The 18,147-nt window shown below is 37.9% G+C and overlaps 1 protein-coding gene across 1 annotated transcript in view; it reads right to left on the bottom strand.

The window, feature by feature from the left end:
- Positions 1–18,147, bottom strand: part of OTOGL (otogelin like) — a 124,634-nt gene that overhangs the window by 24,227 nt on the left and 82,260 nt on the right. The window contains exons 35-43 of the mRNA XM_045187339.2: positions 15,388–15,467; positions 15,036–15,077; positions 12,529–12,587; positions 9,976–10,153; positions 9,572–9,714; positions 9,302–9,325; positions 9,117–9,209; positions 6,783–6,972; positions 3,958–4,172 (exon numbers count right to left, since the gene is read on the bottom strand). Of these exons, the coding sequence (XP_045043274.2) occupies positions 3,958–4,172; positions 6,783–6,972; positions 9,117–9,209; positions 9,302–9,325; positions 9,572–9,714; positions 9,976–10,153; positions 12,529–12,587; positions 15,036–15,077; positions 15,388–15,467 (1,024 nt within the window). The remainder of the gene's footprint in view (positions 1–3,957; positions 4,173–6,782; positions 6,973–9,116; positions 9,210–9,301; positions 9,326–9,571; positions 9,715–9,975; positions 10,154–12,528; positions 12,588–15,035; positions 15,078–15,387; positions 15,468–18,147) is intronic.

The raw sequence follows: 18,147 nt of genomic DNA, 5'->3' as shown, positions 1-18,147 counted from the left end.
AGATGTCATCTCTGAATTTACAATATTTTAAAACACATTTTACACAAAATAAATATTGTCTGCACTGATATAAATAAATATATCTTATACAGATGAAAAAGAACCCCACTTTTGGATATTTATCCAAACAAATAAAAACACTAATTTGAAAATGTGTATGAACCCTGGTGTTCCGTGCAGCATCATTTACAATAGCCAGGATATGGGAGCAGCCTAAGTGTCCATCGATAGACAAATGAATAAAGAGGAGTGGTACATATAAACGATGGAATATTACTCAGACATGAAAAAGAATGGAATTTTACCATTTGCAAAAACATGGAGGGACCTATAGGTTATTATGCTAAGGGAAATAAGTCAGACATAGAAAAACAAATATTGTATGCTTTTTCTTCTGTGTGGTATCTAAAAAACAAAACAAACAAACAAACAAAACAGAAAAACCCCATGGATAAAAAGAACAAATTGATGGTTGCCAGATGAGAAGCATGCAGGGAGATGGATGACAAAGGTGCAGGGATTAAGAAGTACAAATTAGCAGTTAGAAAATAGTCATGGGAATGTAAAGTGCAGCATAAGGAACACAGTCAATGATATTGCAGTAACTCTCTACGGTGTCAGATTTTGGGGGTGAACACTTCGTAAGGTATATAAATGTCTAATCACTATGTCATACACCTGAGACTAGTATAATGTTGCATGTCAACTATAACTGAAAAAGACTCAGGGACATGGACAACAGTCTGGTGATTGATGGAGGGAGGGGGGTATAAGGGGATTATGTGGTCATGGAAATAAATACAATAAAGATTAAATTTAAAAAGATGAAAAAGAAACAGTATGTGGATCTAGCAAAGGTCCATCTCTGATATTACAGTTTGGGTTACCTTTGTCTTTTCTATATAATGAATAAAACTTTGATCTATTATAGATGAAATTGGAAGCTCCTGAAGTTTTCTGTAATGATGCATGTAATGATAATGTAATGACATCGCTCATTAAATTAGGTTATAAATACATCTCAAAAATACATATTAATATTATACATTGTTCAAATAATTTATTTTATTTCACATACCTCAATTTAATTAGGGACCTTTTTTTTTCCCTACAGATTGTTTCATTTTGATCTACAGATGCCTGAAATCTAAATAAACTTGGAACAACTTTTATTCCAATTTTTCTCTATACTCATCCTTTCAGCAAACATACTAAGCATCTACATTCAGGCTGATTGTTCTATAACATAGTTGTAATTCCAGTTTGGACCTGGGAGGAGGTGAGTGTAACTTTTACCTGCTCTGCTGCCATCTTCTCCCCACCTGCCCCCCAAGCACATACATTCAGATGCTAAGTTCTGACATAGGTCAAAGTATAAGTTAAAATGCTTAAAATTTTTCATATTCCATCATTTCTTCTTCAAGGTCGATATCTGTAAAAATCAAGATCCAACTTCCTTTTTAATCTCCTTTGTTGACTCTCCTCAGTTTCCAACTCCTTTGCACAGAATGCATGTCATGGTCACTGAGGTCCTCCTCACTGCCAAACCCCAGGAACACTGGTATTTTACACCTCCCCCAAGCTCTCAGAGGCTCATGAAGCCGTGAACACCTCCCTCTCCTTAGACCCTCTGTTTCGCCTTTGAGGACTATCGCCTGAGAGCTCTATTGCCTGTGCATCTGGTCATTGTTTTCTCTTGTGCCTCCCGTTCCCAGTGTTTCTCTAGACCCCACCTTCACTACAGATGCTCTTCCTGGTCTCACCCATTTTCAGTTTCTCACACCATCTTGGGCATTTAAATCTTTGCATTGCTTTCTTCATATGTTAAATGGAGTTAATAATAAGCCTACTACTGCTTGAGATTGCTGTGAGTTAATATATGGAAAGTGTATAGAACAGACTCTGGCACATCCTACATTAATTATTATTTTTAAAAACTTATGTACTGATAACTCCCCCGAACCTGATCTCTGGCCTCAACTTATCTCCTCTGAGCTCTGGAATTATGTTTCTAAGTTTTTTATGGACTTAAGTCACTCAAAATAAAAATTTATTTTCTTTCTCCAATGAACACACAAAAAGCTACAGGAGGGATTCTCCTGTACCCTCCCTTCATCCATTCATTTATGCATACTTCCATAATTTATTGAGCACCTAACTACATATCAGGCACTATGCTATAAATGAGGAATATGAAGATGAATAAAACAGATCTCTTCTCTGCCTTGTGGATCTCAATTTAAGAAAGTCTTCTAGGAGTCAAGAGGAGTCACAATGCTAAAATAGACAGAAGGAGAAAAGTATTCCAGTGGGGGCATGGTAAGCATAAAACCCTATTGTCAGGAAAAAACCTTGGAATATCCAAGACTTGAAAGGAGAAAGCCTGATGTTTAATAGGCAAGAACAGTATAGCAATGAAGAAGCTGGAGGAGGACAGGCCAGAGCATAGAGGATCTGGTGAGTATTGATAAATGTTTGGAATGTACTCTAAGTGTAACTGAAAGACATCAATGTGATTTAGGTAGAGAAATGATATGATCCTATTTCCAGTTTTCAAAGATCATCTGCCTGCCATATGGTGATTTGTAAAAAAGGATGATTAGAAGTAAGGAAATCAAATTATGAGCATGCCTTTCTTTTGCCATCAAATTCCCTGGGATGACCCTAAGGGAAAAGCTGAGGCTATCACACACTAAATGGCACTCTGTGTTGCCTCACTATGGTCTGAATTGTAAGAGGAAGTTGCTGGATTTAACCAACCATCCACGTTCCCAGTTAAAAATGCAATTCTCAAAAATCATTCTGCTTTTTAAAGACATTAAAATGACACTGAGATGAGTTTAAAAGTATTTGTTATATTTTTCAATGCATGTATTGATAAATGTGAAGATTTAAAACTTATTTGCAACCAAATGTCTAAGTAAAGCTGAAGCTCCAGAAATATGTGCCATTTTTGTCCCTTTGCCTTTGTCTTCAGGGACCGGCAGAGGGCAGACTGAGAACAATGACGTCTGGACTTCCCAGTCTAGCAGGGCAGGGGCTGTGCAGCGAGCTCCTTCCTGCTTTCACAATTCCCCCACCCTTCTTCCCAGGCACCTCCCACCCACATGCCTTGCACTGAACTTCCAATGTTTCCTAACACGGGCTTTTACACCAAGCTTGCCGTTCCATATATTATTTTTTTCCTACTTAGATCTCCCTTCCTCTCTTCTCTCTCCTGGAAAATGCATTCTTCTAAATAATTCAAATGTCTTAAACTCTGGGAAGTTTTCTTCAAACCTGAGCTTCTATGTGTGTCTGTCAATGTATCTACTCCCAGGCTTTCCTTCCCACTAGATACCTTGAGGGGAAGTAGAAGGTCTTACTCATCTTTGGATCACAGGAGTTTAACACAATGCCTAAGAGGTGCTGGATACTCACTACCTTTTCATCAAATGATTAATGAAATGCTGTATTTGTCTGTCCTTTGTTTCTAATAATGGATTTTTTTAAATATGCAGATTATTTAAAATATCTACTAGTCACCCAAAGTCGGAAAGTTAGAGACTAATAAAGAACAGTTAAATTGAATACGTGACAGGTTCTATTATAAGTATACACATAACAGGCCATGATCGTAGGGAATTGATTAAATTGTCATGTCTTGGTTTCTACACTGGGTTAAGAAATGACATTGATCTCTTTCTCCTAGAGGCATTTATTTCATAGGATGGACTTCCATTTTTCTGGAAAGCTGTAGGTACAATTCTGAACAAAACAGGGAGAAAAAGATAATAATGCTTCCTGTTTCTATAAATCCATAAACAGCAAATGATTCTGAATGCCAAAGCATACCGACAGAAGGTTTGGGGATAAACTAGTCTGGTAGAAAAACATCATGGTGAGAACAGGAATTCATTGCTTTACTCTCAAAATGTCTAACATGACAGTTCTTAATTATGGTCATTTTCCACTTACTTTATTATGGCATGGAATGAACGCTTTTCTGTTTAGTAACTCAATGCAGTGACTGCAGTCATACTCGGTACAATTTCTAACAGGTCTTCTCGTTGTTACTTTAAATAACTTCTCAATTTCCCAGCTCTCAATAAATAATTCTATGTCTTCCATATTTGTAATAATTGTGCCATTTTGCATCTTTAGATCATCATCTGGATCATCATTGCAAATTCCTAGAAAAATATTTGACATTTAGAAGGAATTTTTTTTTACTTAAACCAAACGTAGGCAGCAGATTTAAATCATCTTAATAATAAGTGATTAAGGTTAATGATCCTAGAAGTCAAGATATATGAAAGAATAATAGGAAGTAAAGAAAGAGGAAGTGGATTTTATCCTTATGCTTTTCCACTAGTAGCACTAAGTCCTAATTTAAGAACAAGTTCTTTAAATCTGTCAAATATTCCCCATAATAGTGGGCATTTGGTGATTGCACCCTAGCCCTGGAAAGCCTACCTGAAATCATGAAATTATTTCTTTCAGAAATTGTCCCTACCCCATCACCTAGTACCTGACACCACTTCAGGGGAGGGGCTTGATAGGCATAAAGGTAATCCTCACACCTTTCATTAAAAACTGTTACAAGTATTCCAGGCATAAACCAGTCAGCTTGTGGCAGTCACCAGACACATAGATTTGTTCAACATTCATTGTCAAGCTCAGAATTTGACCTAGGAATCTAGGACACAGTCTCCCTTCCTAGGGACGACAGGGACTATTGATGGCCATCATGCTGTGCCCTGCCTCGGCCTGACCGCCCTGAGGAAGGCCAGACTGGGGATAGATAGCTTGCTCTTCACCCAGTGGAGTGCAAAGCTGAGGGGACTCAGAGAAATGGATCTGGAACCCTGATCATGACTTACATGAATCTCATCCTACCTTAAGACTTAATTTTTCTTAATTCCCAAGGCTCCTAACTCTAAAAGAAATGAGCTAAACATTTTTTTCAGAATCAATTCTTATATCATTATCAATGAAGGTTGCTGCTGCCTCAGCTGCCCCAGCGCTTGTGAATATCCAGAGGACTGAGCGCAGCGCAAAGACACACACACCAGCCAAGACAAGACTCAAGCGAACTCTAAAGCAGCTACTGTTTTTATAATTTTCAAAGTCTCTGAGTTACTACTCAAGAACTATTGAGTTGTTTGTAATCAATACTATATACTCAATAATAACTACTGTATTTCCACAATAAAATTTTTTAATCATCATAAAAGTTTGTGCTACATGTAACATACTTTAATTTGGCAAGGAAATACGTAAACCATTTTGGCCAATCTTTCCGCTAAATGCTTTACATTTTTAGAAAGAAATATGTGAATTTTGTGTGATTTGTGAGGGCAAGGACTCAGTCTATTTATTTCAAGTTGTCAACACCAAGCAAAAACAGTGTCAGACACTCAGAAGGCAATGCATACACTTTGATTCAATTACTATTTAGTGATGTTAAAATGGATGTATTTGTACTAACGTGTTCACTGTGTGCACTGAGCAATGTGTTAAGTGCTTTTACAATCACTCTCACATACAATTCTACCAACAATCTTGAAGATATATATTATTTTTCTCATTTTATTTTATTTTTTATCCTCACCCTAGGACATTTTTTCATTGCTTTTAGAGAGAGAGATAGGGAGAGGAGAAGGGAGAGAGAGAAATGTTGATGTGAGAGACAAACATCAATTGGTTGCTTTCTATATGTGCCCTAACCGGGGATAGAACCCACAAACTAGATATGTGTCCTACCAGGAATCGAACCTGCAACCTTTCAGTTATGGGACAATGCTCCAACCAACTGAGCCACAGAGGCCAAGGCATTGTTCCTATTTTAAAGATGAGGAAACTGATGTTGAGCACAGTGCTGGAAATGGACACCACTTCTTAACTTTCCAGGAGACACCAGAGTCAATATTATTCCTTTTATTTTGTTATGTACAAGATATATTTCTAATTTGTTTTCTTTGGCTGGAAACTCTTTGCATTTACGTTAACATATAGGACAGAACAAAATTAGGTTTATAGTTGTGAATACACAAAACAGTTTATTCTTTAATTTTTATATTATTTTCCATATGAACATCTGTGAACCTACTTTCGCCCTCCCAGCACTGTGATAGTAAATTTAGGTGGAAAGGTACATCTAGGCTTTACACTTTAAAATAAAACTTGAGTAACTTGTCAGTACATTGTATTCCCTGTATACAAAACTTTCTCTTTTTTTAAATATTCTAAATTAGTTTTTTAAAATTTTTATTGTTATTCAATTACAGTTGTCTGCATTTTCTCCCCATCCCTCCACCCCACCCCATAACCTTCAAGATGGCTTTAAAAACTGTTTTCCTTGATTTCAACCTAAAAAATAAAATAAAATAAGGGAGAAACAAAGTTATTTAAGCCTTTAACCTCATTTTCTATGCCTCATTTCCATCACTTACAAATTAATCTAGTGCCTATTCATAGGGCTATAGTTAGAGTTAAATGAGTTAAAGTGTGTAAAATAGTGCCTGACACTTCATTAATTCTTAATAAGATGAGGTAGTAGGAATATAAACAGTACTGCAGTAATAGTGGTGAGCATATAGCTCCATAAAATACCCACAGTGAACAGTTATGTCTTGCTTCTTAGCCCATTCTTAAAAATCATTGCTTCCCTCAATACTCACATGAGGCTCTGAAAGTTAACGTCACCTCTCAAATCGAAAAACTGGCAATAGGGGTCACAACCGTAATGTGAACAGGAAAGAAAAGTTAGAAGAAATTGAGATTTGAAGAGCAATGCTCACCACAAAGTCCTTCTGTGTAAGACGACAGGTTAAACTGAGAGCCAAAATGAATGTCTAAGATTCCTGTAAGATGAGCCCACTTTATGATTAGTCCAGATGGGGTAGTGATCACATACATGGTACCAGAGTCCTCTATCAGCAGTTCTTGATTTGAAAAGGGCAGAGGCACAACAACAGAATCCACTTCCACCTGAAATTACATAATGCATTTACATCTGTTAGAAAAATGTTTTATGTGTATACTTACTAAAACTAGGAGAATTCAGATTATCTCATTTCTTCTGATTTAACATAAACTATATTTTAAGCTTTTAAAAATTTGTTTCTCTGGTGCTGCCACAGCTTCTCATAACTTCTAAGGTCTTTTATTGTGTTTTTGCTGTGTCTTGCTATATATTCAGTATTTTTTAAACCCTATTGCCCTTTATTCTCTTCAAAACTTAACTTTTTTCCTGTTATGTAAGCTTTTCTGTCTGTTTCCCTTGAGATATGTTAATTACACCACTAAGTACTTACATGAATTTAAAGTAATGTTACTTTCAGGATGTTTTCTTTAATCTGGTTCTTTTTTTGGCCTTCTAACTTAGTATTTAACTATAATATTTATAACAACCATCTTTCAGGGTTAGTAAAGATTAGAATTCCCACTGATTCTACTTCCTAGGTTTGGATAGGATTGCAGATTATGTATTTTTATCACGTACTCTTGGTAATGCAAATGTAAACATTCCAAGGATTACACTTTGAAAAACAGTGCTTAAAAATAAAGATTTCATTTATTTATTTTTAAAAAGGGGAAGGGAGGAAGAAAGAGGGAGAGAATCAGCAATGTGTGGTTGCCTCCCATGCACCCTCTACTGGGGACCAGATTCGCAACCCAGGCATGTGCCATGACTGGGAATCAAACCAGCCACCCTTGGGTTTGCAGGCCAGCACTCAATCCACTGAGCCACACCAGCCAGGGACTGAAAAATAGCGCTTTAAATAATGGCAATAACATGGAACCACGAACTGTAACCAGCAGTAAATTTGTGGAAGTTATACCTGACCAACCATTCAATTTCTCATGTTTATATCTTTCTCATATGCCACTCTTGATCTAAAACATCTCTCCACTTGCCTGTTAATTTCTACTCATTCTTTAACATTTATTTGAGATGTCATCTCTTCCAAAAATACTTATTTGACCCTCCCATAAACTGCACTAAATGACCGTTCTTTTGGATTCCATAATGTCTTGGTCATAATTCTGTCACTATACCTCCCACTGCTTTCTAACTGGCAGATAATTACATTCATGCTTCCCACACACAACTACAGGTAACTTCAGATCAGGACCTGTGTTGTTTTTATCATGAAAACTCTCACTCAGTGATATTTTAAATTAATTAATTTTTAACTGAATACATAACCAGTGATGAGTCCAGCTGAGACCCAAATCACACCCATCTGTGCAAATGCTTACAGTAATAGCACTGACCCAGGCTGAGTTTACTTCCCACCCACTTCCTGTTAACATATCGACCTCTTCGAAATCAAACTTTTAGTCAAACACTATCATTTAAAAAGTACCTCTTTCATATTTTTTTAAGTTTTAGTTAAAATTAAGCTTTCTAACACTTACCATATTTTAGGATTATTTTAATATTGTTTCTATCTAGAATCTATGGTCCTATGCTAACAGAATTATTTCCAGAAAGCCTGTAACATCCCAGCCATTTTGAACAAAATCTTTACCCACTATTTTCTTATATTTTTGAGAGAAACTTTTAGATCTGAGTGAGACACACAGCTTATAACTGACTCCTATCTGGTAAATATATATATATATAATTCTTTGCTCTTCTTTAGTATATATCAATAAAGTTAACTATTCCTTTTTTTTCTTATTTTAGGTATCACTTTTTTGCCAAAAAATAAATGACATCAACATTTCAAAACTACTTCCATCTATTCTCTTGGTGGTCTTCACTCTGGTACTCGTGACTACTACTCTTTCCAACCGTGTGGTTCCTTTTCTTCACATCATTGCCATTTTGTTTAATTTGCAATGCTAACGTTAACTCTGAGACTGAGAGGAGTGGCCGCTCACCTTATCCGAGAAGGCTTTGGCATGTTTAATGTGGCCGTGACGGCTAACCTCACCAGGGGCGAAATACGTGCAATGGTTGGCACATTATGGAAGGAGAAATATAATATTAAGAAACACTTTTAGGCTGCCCACAAAAAGAATGATTAGACATAACAGCAATAAAACTCCACTGATATGATTAATTTTCTCTCTTCTCTTAATTTCATCTAATGAAATGTTATTTTTAATCTTTGTGTTCTTACCTTTCTTGCTGCCCGATGGACAAGTATCTTATGTATAGATGTTGTCAAATTTAACTTGTTAAAACAAAGTCCAGAGATTCTTTCAGAGGAAGCCTTTATTTGAAAAAAAATTAAAACTTTGTAGAGTTAAATATAATTTTAGCAATAAACAGAAGGAATGTAGTAAACATTTTGCAAATACTCACTAGCTTTTTTAATGAGTTTTCATTCTGAAAAAAAAACATAAAGAAAAACCACTTTTGAAAGAAAAGTACTAGTTGACTTTTAAAAACATTATTTGGATTACTATCATGTGCCTCTAAATATATTCACATGAAACATTTTTTGCTTTCAGTACCAGAAGATAAATCTCGGTGAGTTCTCGAGCACCTTCTTACTCTGAGAATACCTAATGTAGCATTGTTCTGCAGCTAGAGATTTATGATGAAAGGACAAAAGAATGGACTACGACTTACCTGATTCATGGAACACTTTTCAATATGAGCAACTATAATTTCCTCAGGAATTCTTACTAAGATATAAGAAGCCATACTATATAATGCGGCATTGTTTCCATCAAATGTGATAATGCTCAGTTCTGACAACATGGAACACCGACCTAAAAAGAGTATTGGAGAGTGGATTGAGTTTCTTAAATAATTGTGTATGTTTGTAGTAATAATTACTCCTTTAGAAAATCTTTTAAATTAGTCTAATTATGTTTGACTAAAGCAATCTGAAAGTTACATACTGGGAACCAAAATCGTAAATCAAATGAAGAATGCTCAACAATAACTTTGGCTTGATGAGTGATCAGCTCGAAAAACTAACCATCTGCCCCCGACGAAAAGCTGATTGCGTTTTAGAAATGCAAACCTACAAGGACATTCCCACTCAGGGCAGCAGATATCCGTGTTCACTTGAACAGGCCTCCCCCGGAAACCACAGTCAGGCATTTCCAAGTCCTTCGGGCAACTAAGGGACCAGTTATACAACGTCCATTCCATATTAATGCATATATATTGGCTACAATTATAAACAGGATCAAATTGTTGAGGCTGGCAATAAAGAAAGAAGGAGAAAATTGGTGAGTTTTTCCCATTTTCAACTAATGTTTTCAATAAATTTAAAAAATGTTTTATTCTCTCCCCTAGGCAACCCTCAGCTTACTTTCCGTATCTATGGGTCTGCTTCTCTTTTGCTTTGTTTCATTTTTACACTTGTTTTTTTTTTAATTCTTCACATAAGTAAAGTCATATGATATTTGTCTTTCTCTGACTTCTGCCACTGAGCATACTACCCTCCAGGTTCATCCATGTTGTCACAAATGGTAAGATTTCATTCTTTTGTATTGCTGAGTGGTATTCCATTGCATTTTTTTTAATTTGCCATTCACACTGCATAAAGTATATATTTTCTAAATATAATGGCCATTGAAAGATGAACAATTAAAATTTTACTACAACTTTTTGTTGATATAACCTTTCTAAACTACTCAGTATGTACTTATTGCAGATTTATCTCAATATTGATTTGATATCAGAATGGCCCATGTACTCACACATCTGAGCAATCTGAAGTCTGGTCCTAATTTGTCTAAATTAGTGTTTCACAAGCAGACTTCCACAGAGGCAGTCAGCCTGTTATACTATATTGTGTAAGGCTGGAATTGTTATCATTTCTGTTAATGTCAATTTAAAACAATAACAATACTATCCCACTATTCCATTAAAAATTCGTCGGTGAGATCAGTTTAGCTCTTGGATAGAATTATTATAAATTAATTTTTATACATAGATCACAAACTTCTTGATAAACAAATAAGAATTAAATAAGTAGTGGATTTTTTAAAGTTCATAAATTATAGTCTATTTAAATTATGGTAATAATTATGGTAATGATAAAAATGTGTACCACTTATTATGTTCCCCATTGTTCAAATTAACCCATTTCATTCGTCCAACAACCCCCTGAGGTAGACTCTGTTTACCAGTCCGTATACCCACAGATCTTTCTATCTGGAAGGAATTTCAATCTCTCCATGGCAAAGCCGAACTCTTGGTTATACACACCCAGCCCTTCATTCCCCCCAGTTTTGCCATCATGATTAATTGTCAACTTTATCCTTCAGGTACTAAAGGGAAAAAAATCTTAGAATCCTTGATGCCTCTCTTTCACTCACACCCCACATCTAATCCTTCAGCAAATTCCGTGGCCTTTTTTTAAAAACATACCCAGAATCCAGGCATCTCTCCCCCTCCCCACCGCTATCACCTAGTCTAGGCCACCAAGATGGTTTGCCTAAACTCCTGCATTAGCCTTCTAACTTGTTCTCTTTTCTCCTTGCTCCCTGCTCTCAACACAGCAGCTAAAATAATCCTGCATCAAGTTATCTCATGTAATTCCTCTGGTCAAAAATATCCCATGCCATTTCCTGTCATTTAGGAAAAAAGCCATGGTCTTTACAATCATCTACGAGACCTGACATAGTCTAATTTACTTGCTACTATTTCATACCTTCCTTACTTAATGGCCTTCTTATTATTCTTACGATATTTCAGGCACATTCTCACCTCAGGGCCTTTGCACTTGCTGGTCCCTCTCCCTGGAACACTGTAGTTCCGGTGTCACGGCTCACTCTACCGACTTCTTCACATCTTTTATTCCAAACCCACCTTATCAGTAAGGATTTTTCACCATCTCACCGAAAATAGTTTTATTTTCCTGCTGAGCAGCACCAGCCAACATTTTATATGGTCAGTAACCTATTTTTCTTATTCGTTGTCTCAGAACCTCAGAACCTCCAAATTTCCTCCAATGTATAGAGTTTATATATCCAACAGGATATAAACTCCATAAATACAGGAATTTTTGCCTGCTTTTATATTATTTTATTCATGGCACCTTAATAGTGCCTAGCCAGAAATAATGCTAATAAAAAGTGGTTGAATAAATAGTTAGTTTACCAGAGCAAGTGACATACTTGAAGTAAGGATGTAAGTGCTCAAGTCTCGGCCCAGGCAGTCACAAGCTCTGGGGTTCAATGACCTGCTCTTCCTTTGCTGACCACTGGGTCTTTTCCACTTTGCACAGTGCCTGGCACAGAGTAGCTACGTAATAAATATTTTTGAATGCTTGATTTACAGAGAAGCCCAGACTGGATGACTCTTTATTAAAGAATCACACTTAGGGCTCCATTTGAATTTTATTTTTTATAGTGTGACCAGAACCTAATTAATAAGAAAAATCTGAATCAGTTTAAAAATACAATTGGTAAAGTGTAATTCACATTTCCTATTATGTTTTAGCAAAGAAAGACTAGTGATCACAATGAAAAGCTTAAGAGCGTTTGGAAAGTGATGCAGACGATGCAGACACTTGAATGGATGCCATGACGAAAGGACGAAGCAGCGAAAAGGTTACCCACTCATACCTCACATTCCAAACCTGGCGTGGGCGTCAGCACTTCCGACGGGGTGGCTATTTCCGGACCTGTTGGAAATGAAGATGTCCTCTCCATTAGGGGAACAGTATCCATCATGTACGGGATTCGTATGTGAGAGAAACTGTGCTAAGAAAGTTTAATAAAGATTATTTCACTCATTTCTCACAAGAAGCCTGTAAAGTCGATAACAATACTCATGTCACATGATAGAGAGGAAAACTAAGGTGCAGAGAGGTAGGGCGGTAAGTGCTTGAGGCAGAATGCAAACTCAGAAATTTTGATTCCAGAGCCCTGGCTTTTAACCATTATTTGATATATATAACCACACACACACACACACATATAAAACACCACCATTATATAATATATATAATAACATATATATGTGTATATAATAACACCTCTCTCATAGAGTTCTGATAAGGATTAAGTGTATACAAAGCACGTAGTCTAATGCCTGGCACATAATAAGTGCTCAATAAATGGTAGCTAATTAGAATAGTAGTGATGGTAGTAGTGAGACTATTATTTTGAAGATGTCACAGGACCCATCAAAATTCTTCAATGATTTGCCATGGTCTTCAGAAAAAAAAAAATCCAAGTTTCTTACCATGGCCCCTTTGTGACCTGACCGATAATCTCTTCCATCCCATCTCTTGGCACAATTTCCCTCACACTGTATGCTCAAGATACACTGGCCTGTTTGAAGTCTGTAAACAATAATATACACTGAACCACTTTTTTAAAATCCCTACCTGAGAATATTTTTATTGATTTTAGAGAGAGAGGAAAGGTGGGGACAGAGGGGGAGAGAGAGGGAGAAACTGATCAGGTGCCTTCCATGTACTCCTGACCAGGGATCAAACCCTCAACCTAGGCGTGTGCCCAGACTGGGAATCTCACCTGTAGCCTTTTGGTGCACAGGATGACACTCCAACAAACAGCCACTTGGGCTGGGCTAAACAGAGCTTCTCCCTGTCTTTTTTTTAAATTATTTCATTGTTGTTCAAGTACAGCTGTCTGCATTCCCCCCCACCATAGCCATCCCCACCTCCCTCCCATGATTCTAGCCCCCTTGGTTTTGTCCACGTGTCCTTTATAGTTGTTCCTGAGAACCCTTCCCCCTTCCCCCCATTATCCCCTCCCACCTCCCTTCTGGTTACTGTCAGTTTGTTCTTAATTTCCATGTCTCTAAACAGAGCTTCTTTAAAGTGGGGCTGCAGCTGCCATGCCAGAGGAACTGCCTGGCATGTCTTACATCTCAAATCTTTGGATTGTAACAACTGTGCAAAATAATGTTTGGGCTGAGCCTAAGGCAACACTGCGTCCCCAAAAACCTCTTTGCAAAGATAACAATAAAGCAGTTATGACTACTGGGTTGATGACTCCTGGACTGAAAACTAAAAACATAGTTTGGAATTAATATCACTATGTTATTTACCTGCACCAATAGAAATGCCTTCCTTCTATGGATGTGATTGTTCCCCTTCCCTTTCTCATAAATACCCACTGCCTTTGTCTCCTAATCAGAACAGTAGTGAGGCCTCTGTCTGAATCGATGTGTCTGAAATAGCTATTCTTATTGATCTCAATAAATGCTTGTTCCTTCTCACTTTCAAAGGCCTATTGGGTTAGCAAGTCCCTCTGTGTGACATGAATTCCCTCTGTTTCAGGTCTTTGTCCATGCTTCCCCTTCGAGCCGGAATACACTGCCTCCTTGTACTAGTCTGTCCAATTCCTACCTCTGTTACCCTTCTGAGACCATACCTCCAAAATAAGTGCAAGACCCCTCGTGCCTACTGCTGCTTACCCCTATTACAATGTCATGACAGCCTACGGACGAACAGCTGTGTTAGGGTGGAAGCTGTGCCTCGATCACCTTTTTCCTTTCCTCCCCCTGTGCCAGGATTCTGCCTGGAAGAGTTGATGTGCAGTTAAAGCTAATCAAATGAATTAAAGAATAGACACCTGAGCTTTTCTAAATTATAATCCCAGGTAAAAAATATACATTGAGTGCATCAAGCCTCACTGTGAGCAGATTTATTCAGTCCTTTTCTGAGGCAAGTTTCACAGTGAGGGAGCGAAGCCAGGGGATGAGCCCAGGAGGCCCGCCGCAGGGGCTGGGACAGAGCGCAGACACAGGAGTGGAAACCTTTAAAGGGTGGCATCATTTGCATTGACATCTCATTAGAATCAACCTAACCACTGTGAAAATTTAAGCAGGATTTAGTAAAACCTAAGTTAAAAAGTGAGGAAAATCTTTGTTATCTAAACTCACTGAAAGGGAGAGGAAGTGGACCAAATGCAGAAGCCATTTAGAAACTGTGGCATGCTGACCCCGTGAATAGCTACTGAACAAATATAACAGCTACAGGTTTTCCAGTCAATGCAAAAGTACTGATACCAGCAGTTGCTACAATGTAAGTGTGCCAACACTTAAATTTTATTGTCTAACGTTGTAACAATACCTGTATATATGGGTAGAGATGGCTTACCTGGTGTCACGAATGCAGGTTCTGTGGAAATTAGAGGTGCGCCTACAAAGAAACAAAGACACTCTTCCTTAATTGGTTTTGCTTAAAGTGAGGCCCACATAGTACATACAGGGATCTTTAGTTTCAAGGAAAATGGTGGGGGAGAGAAAACACGGGAGGAATGTCAGAGGGAAGATCTACGTGCTTGGAAGTCATTAGAAACAAAAGACAATGGGAGGGCTATTGAAGAAGAATCTCATGACAACGTATTGTCCCTCTAAAACTTCTGTTCGCAACCACTGGCCATCATACAGAAAAACTATATTCCAGTGTTTTATTTTTCCAGAATAAATTAAATAAAGTTCACACTTACAGTCTCCTGGATAAACACATTTGAGGGTGACCTCATCAAGGATCATATTTTTGGGGCAGTAGGGCAAGCATCCTTCAACCCTTTACATGAAAAAAAAAATCAAAATGACAAAGTTTAAAATATAAAAAGTATTTAATATATACAATCAAGATACCTTTTCCTAAAATTCTTCCATTCTCCTTGTCAAGCACTAAGGAATGCTCTATTTGCTACCACGCCACCATATCTCATTTTATAAAACCACAAGCTATGGATCAAAACCGGCATCTTTCATGATTAAAGCAGAATTTGAACATAAAACACTGAAAACACACACTATGTTTGGAACACATTAAGGCCATGTTCTATGAGTCAGTAGAAATGCACAAGAACCATTTATTGTGACTTTAAACTGCACGCAGTGTGCTTTCCGTTCCTGCACTGCCCCTCCATCCAGGCAGATAAGCGCACTCTTTGCGTATCCTTGCCTTAAGGACGTTGTTGAACAAAAACCGCATCTCATTGGCTTGACTCACCTCTTATTAAGCTCTAAACTGATTGAAAAGATATTAAGAATCTCTGGGAAGAAGGGATGGAGGTGGGACGTGCTTGCACTTCTTTGAAAACGAAGACTGGGGGCTGGTGGGGCAGAGGCTGTAGTTCTCGAGAGCATCAGGGCATGTGCCCCAATTGGCAGCTGGGTGGCCTGGGAGGAGACGATTGCATGGGAGCCTAGGGAGGCTGATTTCAAGCCCCAGGCTGACTGGTCTTTGTGAGGCTCCCAGTTTTGTGCATGGCATAGAAGCAAAGTAAAAGCCCCAAACTTTAAGAAGTCATGGTCTTGGGTGCCAAAGACAGGAGGGGCCATCTGGAATGCTTTTTTCCAAGGAGATGAAGCCAAGATAATGACTGAGATTACATATTTTTTCTTATCCTGTTGGCAGTCAGAATCCAATTCATTTGAATTCAAATGAAATGAATGTAATCCTTTGTGTACAACCAATTATCAGATTCATCCATACTAGAGAGAATTAATGCAAATGTTGTTATTAAAAAATCTTGCTTATCTGCCTCTCAAATACACTAGCAGATTTTAATAACATTTTTAATATTTTAAAATATTTCCAGTTGTGTCATCTGTAAAGCGAAGAATTTGAACCAAAAACAGTCAAGGCCTCTTTCCCATTCAGCCTGGAAACGAACTAGCTTGAGACTATGGGGTGAGTGCTGCCTGCAGAGGGCGCTATTTCATGGACGGAGATCCAGCCAACACTAAAAACCAAGAACTGCTCATTCCCCTTTACCATGAGATACATCTAGCCATGTCTCAGATACTTCTTTTGCAAATGACTTTTTAAAACGTAAACAGTTTAGCTTCTATGACCAATTGTTTATTTCATAAAATGTACTTGAATAATACAATTTTAGCCAGATGATTTTTCTATTCAACTCTAACTTTGTCAAGCAAAAAAGAAAAATTAAGGTTACTAGAATGCTAAAAAGACTAGGGCCAATTGGTTCTCAGTAAATTAAATAAACATCATTTTTATGCAACTCAATTATTTTGCAATTGTTTTATGAAAGTCAAAACCACAGCCATCCTCTTAAAATATTTTCCCCAAACCAGTAACTTGTTTCTTTAAAATGTCCTCATAGCAGGCTCCTGATTATTTTGTCATACAACTGGCAATCTACTCCACTCCTCACTGAAAGACTCTCTCAAATGCAGCATGGTTATACTATATAATAGGAATATCTGTGTTTACATATGGGCTCTATGGTATGGTAGTTGGCATCTTTTCTCATAAAAGTTATTTCCCTTAAATATTTGTATTCTTAACACAAGATATGTGCCAGAAACTGTAATCATCAAGAACAAGGGTAGTGATTCTGTTGGTGACTTGGATGAGGATGCAGGACCCTGGTGAAGCCCCAGCTCAATACTTGTGTCTCCCATCAGGGCTTAAAGTACAGGGAGGAGCAATAATTTAGCTCCTAGGTGTGGGGAAGGGAGAGAACTAGAGATACAGAAGAAGGCAGAGATGAGCAACTCAGAAGGAACCCCTGAGCCCCTGCTCCATATCCCAACCATATACCAAAAGAGAAACTGCAGGACAGCAACAGACCAAACAATCAAAGAAGCATGAAGGATAGGGCTCAAACACCTCAGAGACTGGTTACACGGCAGGAGAAGTGACAACATAGGCAAATGCTACTTGTTGCATTTCCTCCCCAGTGCCAGGGCTGGCCCTGTCCTCTTTCCTCCCTCCCTCCCCCTCTCCTTCCCCTAGTGCAGTCCTCACTATGGGGCCCCTGTTGTTTTCAAAGTCCCAATGGCCACAAGGAAATAGGTTTGTGAATATGAGGGGTCCCAGTGAATAAAGTCGTCTCCTTTTCAGAAAAACTTGGTTGTTTTTAAGAAAATAAGCAAAAATATTATTTCCTCGGTGTGAAGAAGGGAGCTCCTGTAATACTTGATACCCAACGGGTTGTAGTGGTGTAAACCCTGGCTCCAGGGCCTATGAACTGTGTGGCCTAAGACAAACTGTTTAACTTCTCTGTGTCTCAGTTGACTTTCTCCTCTGAAAATGGGAATAATGAGATTACCAACTTGCAGCACTTAGCATCCTGCCTGTCTAGGTGTCAATATGTAAATGTGCTAGTTGTTCTCTAGCCCTCTTTCATGATCTCCTTTTGTTTCTGTCTCCTTCCCAAGACTCTGAGCTCCTTGAAAGAGGGGTTATGTCTCACTCATTGATGTGCCCAGGAAGTTTTCTAGTA

This window comes from Desmodus rotundus, chromosome 3 (genome assembly GCF_022682495.2).
Source record: "Desmodus rotundus isolate HL8 chromosome 3, HLdesRot8A.1, whole genome shotgun sequence".
NCBI classification, from domain to species: Eukaryota; Metazoa; Chordata; class Mammalia; order Chiroptera; family Phyllostomidae; genus Desmodus; species Desmodus rotundus.
The sequence above is the reverse complement of the archived record's forward strand: the minus strand, read 5'-3'. Positions and strand labels throughout refer to the sequence as shown.